Source organism: Lactuca saligna, chromosome 3 (assembly GCF_052625555.1).
Source record: "Lactuca saligna cultivar CGN05327 chromosome 3, ASM5262555v1, whole genome shotgun sequence".
NCBI lineage: Eukaryota > Viridiplantae > Streptophyta > Magnoliopsida > Asterales > Asteraceae > Lactuca > Lactuca saligna.
The window spans coordinates 8,324,385-8,333,933 of record NC_136419.1 but is presented as its reverse complement, the minus strand read 5'-3'; the positions used below and the strand labels follow the sequence as shown (position 1 = coordinate 8,333,933).

Here is a 9,549-nt window from a genome sequence, read left to right as displayed (position 1 = left end):
TTTTTATAGTTTTATCCTTACACAACTAATTGTATATTCTAATAATAATTAAAATATTAATTGATAAATATATATTAACTAAAATGATTGGCCGAGAAGTGTTCTCACGTTTTCAAATTATTTAGTATTTCACATTTGAACTATCCTTTATATATATATATATATATATATATATATATATATATATATATATATATATATATATATATATATATATATATATATATATATATATATGGATAAAGTGAATATACCTAATAACCTTATATAAGCTTAGGTACCTAACTCCATAATACTACATCAGTTTGTATCATATTCATATTGTAATTACCTAAGGTTCTTAAACTTCAACCCCATAACTTGGTTACTTCCAAAATCTTTGAACTTTCACAAATATCTTTCTTTTACATGACGTCTTTCTATCGAATACCATCTGATGGGCTTCATATCCTACCGCTACAAATGAAAGGATGTACGAGAAATATAATGAAGAATTTCCAAATTTTTTTGAAGTAAATCAAGTTTAGGGATTAAGTTTAAGAACATTGGATGATTGCAATGAAAATTTAATGCAAAATGATGTAGTTTGATGAGGTTAGGTACCTAAGCTTATATAAGGTTGTTAGGTATATTCACTTTACCCTATATATATATATATATATATATATATATATATATATATATATATATATATATACCCTTAAGGGTATATAAGCTTAGGTACCCAAACACACAATAATACGTCGTTTTTTTGATATATTCATTATAATGTTTTTGAACTTCAATCCCTAACTTGATTTAATTTCAAGATTTTCGAAATTTCACTATTATTTTTCTCTTATGTCACATCTTTTTGTAGAACAACTATTAGGTTATATTTATTGTAGTTGAAAATGAAAATTAAGTAAGATGAAGCTAAATGTGTAATTTATAAAAATCATGGAAATAAATCAATTTAGAAGTTAAATTATAAGAACATTGGACAATTATAATATATTATATGATACAAAACGATATAGTATGGAGACTTTGGGTACCTAAGCTTATATACCCTTAAGGGTATATTCACTTTTCCCATATATATATATATATATATATATATATATATATATATATATATATATATATATATATATATATACCTTTTTAAGTGTTATCCCTACACATATTGTGTATTTGAAATTAATTGTGTTTGGTGATTGTCACAACCACGTAATTTTCCTTTCACATTCCTTTTTTGTAGGAAATGATAATCTTTCATTATCTCTTTTTATATTAATCTGCGGAAAAGTCCCAAAATTTTGCCCCAATTTATGATTTAGTCTTACATTAAATTTTACTTATGAAAAAGGACAGATTACCGGCTAATACACTCAGTTTGGCCCTAACAACCGGTAATCCTTATAAGAGCCGGTTACCCCAGCTCATTGACGTTATTACCCTCCAGTAAACACCCCGTCATCAACTCCTCTGTAAAAAACCCCTTCTTACCCTCCATCAAAGCAAAACGTTACCTGAGAAGAATCAAAGGTAAGAAAATCCACGTGGTCCTCCAATATCGTGTTTCCCTTAAAATATTTGATTAATTTTTGTTTTGTAGTGATAATGGAGACAGTAGATGACTTCGATACCATTGACGTGGAATTGGATGAGTTTTTCAAACACAAAGAAAAAAGTCGATGCAAAGATGAGTTCCTAAATTCTCTCACAGACGAATCGCTTGACGAATACACCATACCTGAGATAAACCTAAATGATTTTGAAGGAATATCGGAAGATGAAGCACCATAGGAAAAGTAGAGTGATAGTGAGGGTGACGATGAAGACAAATTTCAGTTTCAATACTCAACCCATGATCCGAAGGTGAAATGGAATAATATGAAGCCAGTTCTTGGAGAGAGGTATGAATCACCACACCAACTAAAGCTTTGTTTGACAAATTACTCTATAAGTAGGGGTTATCCAATTAGGTTCAAGAAATGTGATAGTGTAAGGCTCGTGGCTGTATGTGCAAGTGACCCTGAGAAATTTCAATGTCCCTTTGTTGTAAGGGCCTCATGGATGAGCACTGAAAGAACATTCCAAATCAAAAAAATGGTTGAGCAACATACCTGTGTGAGGAATTTCCGTAGTGCTAATCTTATGGATCCCACATGGATAGCTAGGCAGGTTCTGAAGGAGATGATTAGGAAACCAAATTTGAAATGTAAGGAAATGCAAGCTATTATTCAAATTAGGTTCCATTGCAAGGTTTCATGGTCAAAATGTTATAGAGCAAACTGTAGGACAATTTCTTTAATAGATGGAAAGTTGAGTGATCACTATGCAAAAGTTTGGGATTATGGACATGAATTGATGAGGTCCAATCCAAGGAGTACAATTCAAATATCTATCACTGTAAACCCTGATAACACTACTACTTTCCATAGAATGTATACATGTTTTAAGGATATCAAAGAAGGATGGAAAGTTGGTTGTCAAAGAGTTATAGGGCTTGATGGGAGTTTTTTTGAAAGGACAATGTAAAGGTGAGCTGCTAACTGCCATAGGGAGGGATGCAAATAACCATGTGTATCCCATTGCTTGGGCATCAGTTGAAATTGAGAACAAGCCCAACTGGAAATGGTTCTTGGAACTATTACATGATGACCTGGAATTACAAGGAGGCTTGGATTTGTGTGTTATTTCTAATCAACACAAGGTAATGTTTTCAATTATCTCCTTTTTTTCATTTCATTTATACATGGATCAAGCAGTTAGTAATGATATTTTTTAATGTAATTGATAGGGTTTTTTGGAAGCTGTAAAGGTTGTATTGCCACGTGTGGAGCACAGACAATGTGCAAGACATGTGTATGCAAATTTCAGAAAGGTATTCAGTAACATATAGAGTTCAAGAATATGTTTTGGACAGTTGCCAAGTCAACTGTTGAAGGAGACTTCAAATTGAATATGGAGAAGATCAAAGAAGTCAATCCTGCTGCTTATGATCATTTGATGGCAAGGGAGCCTAAATCTTGGTGCAGTGCATTTTTTAAAGGTGGAATGACATGTGAGGCTATTGAAAATGGAATGGCAGAGTGTTTTAATGCCATCATACTTGATGCCAGAAAGAAGCCTTCGTTGGCCTTGCTTGAGGAGATTAGACTGTATATGATGGAAAGGTTATTTAACTTGAAGCAAGAAGAACGTAAATGGGTGAATATTATGTGTCCAGGAGCTATTAAGAAAATGGACGAGTTTGCTTTTGATATCAAGTAAGTATTATGTTCATCCTAGTGGTTTGAAACTGTTAATGTGTACACTAATTAAAACTATTAATGTGTTTGCAGGACTTGGTATGTTCATCCTAGTGGTTTGAATGCTTTTGAAGTGAGAAATGGCTTCCACTCATATGGAGTGAACTTAGAGGGGATGTACTGTACATGCAGACTTTGGGAGTTATCTGGGATCCCCTGTGTCCATGCACAACCAACCATAATTTACACACAACAGGATCCAGCTAGATTCATCAGCACATGGTTTGGTAAGGACAAGTTCTTAAGTGCTTATGAGTCTAACATCCTTCCTGTTAATGGCAGTAATATGTGGGAACCAACACCTTACACCAAACCACTACCACCTATTGAAAGAAGGATGCCAGGAAGGCCTTGTATGAAAAGGAAAAGGCATGTCTCTGAGCATCAAGACAGGTTTTCCCAAGTCTCCTCTAAGGGTAGAACTGTCCAATGTCAGAATTGTATGCAAATGGGGCACAATAAAGTGTCTTGCAAGAATCCCTCAGTCCAACCAACACCAAAGCCTAAGAAGAAAATAGGAAGGCCAAGGTTGAATCCAGAATTGACCAATTGCACTAGACTTGGGAGAGGTGGTGGAAGAGGTGGTAGAAGAGATGGAAGAGGTGGTAGAAGAGGGGGTAGAAGTGGTGGAAGAGGGTCTACCAGTGTTTATGAAGAAGGTGAAAGTTCTGGGAAAAAAGAACCTGGGATTGAGACTTAATTTTTCACCCAAACAACACCTAATGTTGAGAGTCAATTTGTCACCCAAACAACACCTACTGTTGACAGTGAACATGTATCAGAAACACAGGAAGCTGATGTTAACATTGATGATGAAGGTGATGGTATTGATATGGCTGACCTGGATCAAATACTGAGTGATTTGAGTTACCTTAGAGAGTCAACATACAGTGAAGCAGAGATCCTTATGTGTCTTAATATCACCCAATCACAACTGAAAGGATTTGATGCTTTGATTCACCAATCCAAACAAGCTGCAAAGGTATATATTATAACATTGACAGTGAATTTTATTTTTCAATAACATAACTAACTTGTATTCTTTCTGATGCAAGGAAACACATGAGGACAATGGTGAAGATGTACCAGAAACATAGGAGGATAATGGTGAAGATGGAGCTGAAGAATCACAGGAGGACAATGATGAAGATGGAGCTGAAGAATCACAGGAGGAGGGTGTTGATGATACTCAAGTTAGGGTTAGAACTCAAGTCAGGGTTAGAACATGAAAAACTTCTGAAAGGATCACTAAAAACATGTTGAAGAAAATTGTGATTAACAAGAAAGGAAAAGGAATGGCTCCAGAAAAACCACTTAATTTGGATTAGATTGGTTAGGATTTAAGCAGTTATATGGGCTACTTGGGCAACTTTGTTAGGAAGCCCTTTTTGGTAAATTTGTTAATATGCCCTTTCTTTTGTAAACAATATACAATATGGCTGCATTGTTAACACTTTGGGACTTTAGATTGGGCAAATTTGTTAGGAAGCCCTTTTTGGTAAATTTGTTAATAGGGATATGCCCTTTCTTTTGTAAACACTTTGGCTGATTTTGGTATGTTTTGTTGATGTATAACTTACATCCATTTTGTTCATTTGTTCATTATGTTATATTGAAAAACATCCTTCATTTTGTTCATTTTGTTGATGTATAAATTATGTTATATTGAAAACATCCTTCATTGTACATTGCTCAAACAGTAGGTATCCAATAAACCATTTTTCATTCAACAAAATACAACTTACATCCAACTGTCATTTAACAGTTTTACAACAACTTAAAACTACTTCAACATAATCCACACAATCACCAACAAACACAAAAAAAAACCCAATCTCCCATTTTTCACCTTCACCTTGTACAGGAACCTCTTGAATGCCATTGTTGTGAAAATCCACAGCTTCTTCCACAAATTCTTCCGCAAACTCATTGTGTACTTGAATGTCATTATTGTGAAACTCCATCAACAAGTTTCTGTACCAGTTGTTTGGTAATGGGGGATCGACCCAAGCAAAATACTTGCAATCTTTTTCCTCATCCTGTTATATAGGAAATAAAACCTAATTGGAAGACATTTGAGATGTAATTAAAGAGGTTTAGGGGATACTTACCCGGAAATTAGGGCAGCCGATGAACCTCTTGTCAGGGTTTGTTGGCCTCCATGATGTCCACTTACCAACGGGGTCTTCACAAAAGCATGTTGCCCTTAATGCTTGCCTTCGTGATCGAATATTGCTCCTACTTCCCACTGAGCTTGAAGATGCCATTTTGCTTTGATGGAGGGTAAGAAGGGGTTTTTTACAGAGGAGTTAATGACGGGGTGTTTAATGGAGGGTGATAAGGTCAATGAATTGGGGTAACCGACTCTTATAAGGATTACAGGTTGTTAGGGCCAAACTGAGTGTATTAGCCGGTAATATGTCCTTTTTCATAAGTAAAATTTAATTTATGACTAAATCATAAACTAGGGCAAAATTTTGGGATTTTTTCGCAGATTTCTCTTTTAATAATTATATAAGAAATATTATTTATTTATAAAAAGTCTCAAATTTGATAAAAAATCATTTTTTAAATCAATCCAAACTAAAATAGTCAAAACTAGGGTGAGATTATACCCTTTTGCAAAGAGCGTTATAAATTTTCTATCAGAAATTGAGCATTTTTTTTATTTTTTTAAAAACAAGAACTATTTTTGAAAATAAAATATGCACAAGGATGTTTTCTATAAATTACATAGATAATTTTTGTAATTTATGTTTAAAACAGTGATTAAACCTATCAACATATGAAATTCTTTAACAAATGAACGGTTTCTATAAAAAAACATGTACATTGATATTGTCTGTAAATTATAGGGATATTATGTAACTTATTTTGTATTTAGGGATCAAATCTATCATTATACGAAATCGTTATGCCAAAATATGAAATGTAAAAATATTGTGGCCAAAGTATAGAATATAAAACTATATTATTCATTTTACAATTTATATTTATATTTATAATACTATTAATATTAGGTTCCCTTATGCACAATATCCCATTTCTATTGGCTTCTTTTTTTTCTAAAGCCTATTGGCTTCTTTTTTTCGAAAGGAATAAGGGAAAAAAACCAATTGCTCCTTCTCGATAACTCCTTCACCACCTCTACCTACCCGCTCTATCGTCCACCGACAAAGGACTGACTATGTATTCTCTTCTCAGACAACCCACTGATACTTCTCTTCATCCTTCGCACCGCCTAATATACCCAATTCAGTTTATTTTCATTTGGGGGCATTACCCCAGTTCCTTACTTTTTCTATCCCTCTTATTCACCATCTTAGGTTGCTATTGCTTCCATAACTCTTTCTACAACATTCCTACTCCAAACTTTTTATATCCCCCTCTCACCATGTCGTTGCTTTAGGCCGACAGATGGAAAACAGAAGCAACACGAGCAAAGGTCGCTCCTTCAAGCAACAACCAATTCCATGCTTGATTTTTTTTTTCAAATCTTCTCCTCTGAATTCGATTTCTATGGAGGTCATTTATGAAATTTATTTTCTTTCTTAATTTCTTCTTCTAGGAAAAAACTCATATCTATAATCGTTTCGACATTTCTAGGATGTCGTCTTCATGGGTCCATCTAAAGTGAAGGGCTCTTTTATGCTCATAGTGTTCGATAATGTAAATTGTTCAATTTGAAGGTGTGCTGAACAATTTTTTTTAAAAAAAACTTTACTTTTTAAATCAACCACCAAACCATTTGGACTGATATATACCATTTGGACTGATGTCTAGTTTGTGATGTGAAAATGGAATTAAGGTCTAATGAAAAACTTAGAAGCTGGAGTTCTAAAGTGATTTTAATAATATGTCCACCAGTTGTTTGCTAAAATGTCTCACTTGCATTGGTTTGAAAAAAAATGAACACCAACTTGTATTTTCGATTATACATGAAGCTTAACAAATGCTACAGAAAAGGAGCCTGTCACCCACAGTAGCATGGCTGGTCACCTTAATGACAGTCAGGTATAAGTCATAAACATGACGATTTAACCATTTTTACAAAAATTATATAATTTGAATACAACTAACATTGAATTTTCCATATTCTTTGGTGAAGGATTCTGGACTTCATGCAAGAAATATAAGCACTGTATCAACAGTGGATAGTGCTGAGTTACATTGAATTTTGAGTCATAGAAATTTTGGAACTTCTATTTTATAATCAAACAATCTTTATTTGCTTTTTTTTCATGTAGAAATAATTGATGAAGATGGGAAACCAATCTGGAAAAACAGGGTTAAAAGTTGGAAGGATAAAAAGAACAAAAAGAAAAAGAGTGTTGCTAAAGTTGCTAAATAAGTTTAAATTCATGTAGACCAACAAATGGGTGAAAAGCAGGAGTAAGTGCATGGCATTTTAGTTCCTTTTTCCTTTTCACTTTTTTTTGTAAAAGAAAAATTATAATTAAAAGGTGCAACTTGACAACTTCTAATATGATTTAATTAATGGGAATTAATAATTGTTACTTACATATCAACAGAGGGGAATGCAATGCAACCACTTTCACAAATAGTTCCAATTCCAAAGAGCCAAATCACACCTTATAGAGTTGTAATTATAGTGAACTTTTCTTATCCTTCTTCTTGACACACCAATTGAAGAAAATGCAATATGTTTGTAGTTTTTTTTTATGTAGTCGTATTTGTAGGAGTGAAACAAATTTGATTTGGATAGAAACTGAAGAACCTAATGAAAACCAAAACTACATACATTCAATTGGGTTCTTCTTTTTATGTATTTTGTAAAACCAAAGTTGCATTTAATTGTTGGTTAGGCTTGAGTTGCAAAAGATGAAGAAACAATGAAGGTATAACTTTTACCAAATATATAATAAATTAATCGTATTTTTCTTAAATTTATTCTAATCTCATGCTTGCAGTAGAGTTGATGAAAGCTGATGGCACTGTAATTCTGCATAATTGGATGCTCCAAGTTTCATATCTGTGACACAACTTTACTTTACAGAGGGAAATTTAGGATGAAACTTGTTCAAAACTTTTGATGTTTTCTTTTCAAATTAGTTGAAAACAATAAATATTAGTCCTAATATGACATTTCTATTTTCATGTTTTACATCATTTTGATGCGGTGAAAAGCACGTGACAAAAGAAAAAGGAGGTGCCTAGAGCTTATTAAAGTTCATTATCTAATATTTATGATACATGATCCTATTATTTGGTTCGTAAGCTCACAATATCAGTTATTTTATGTCTTTTCTTTTAATTCGAAAAAATAATTGTTTTTATTTATTTTCGGGTATGTATGCTCTAAAAGAATCAAGGCTTCACGAAACAAAAAGTTCCCCATTTTTACAGGTTTTCCGTTTTACAAATTTAGATGGTTATTTGGGCTTGCCGTGTTTTTTATCTGTCTTAAATTTATCCCTCAGAAATAGGTTGTAGGGCTATTTATTAAACCATCATATAATTTGTAGTTGCACAGACCGCCACCTTTTTTCACATTCTCCCTTTTGTTTTCATACAGATTTCCTTGAAAAGGATTCTATGCAGGTTGTTTGTTTGACGAAGATGTGGTATTTATGTTACTTACCTTAGGTTGTCATAAAGAGTCGGAAAGGTGACAAGGGCAAAATGATAATCTAATATATTATTCTAATTCAACTTGAAAGTATCCAAAAAAGAATTGGAAATTATAAATGTATAGGAAAAAATGAATTATAAATGTCATGGATATCATTTACTCCAATAAATATTTGATGATTGTAGGATTGCAGTTTACCTTCCGATAAATAAATGACTAAACAATGTATCGTTACCTACTGTTAATGATGGTTTAATCCAAATCTAACCCCCGCTACGCGAGGGCTCTTTTCTAGTTAAAATTGATATATATATATATATATATATATATATATATATATATATATATATATATATATATATATATATATATATATATATATATATATAGGTGGGTTGAATTGAGAAAATAAAAAAGGTTGAGAATGGGGGAATCATTCTCAGCCACTCATTTAATCTAAGCATAAAAGACACGGTGGCAAACTTGTAAATGTGGTAATAACCTTCAATCTCAAATACATAACTATAGAGTATTCAATAACTGTTCGTTCATCATCAAAAATTTTCCTCCAACCTTCAATAATCATCCAAATTTCTTCAACTAAACCAGAATTTCTTTGCTGTTTATGAAATTAGAATCAGAGTTCTGGACTCGTAG

General features: G+C 32.7%; 1 protein-coding gene across 1 annotated transcript; it reads left to right on the top strand.

Moving 5' to 3' along the window:
* The first annotated feature begins 1,878 nt into the window (after nucleotides 1-1,878).
* On the top strand, nucleotides 1,879-4,627 carry LOC145035173 (uncharacterized). Its single transcript, XM_078983763.1, has 8 exons — nucleotides 1,879-2,503; nucleotides 2,595-2,701; nucleotides 2,789-2,840; nucleotides 2,915-3,257; nucleotides 3,333-3,958; nucleotides 4,082-4,281; nucleotides 4,397-4,492; nucleotides 4,565-4,627. Exons 1-8 carry the CDS (start codon nucleotides 1,879-1,881, stop codon nucleotides 4,625-4,627), a joined length of 2,112 nt encoding a protein of 703 aa, XP_078839889.1.
* Nucleotides 4,628-9,549: the final 4,922 nt, after the last annotated feature.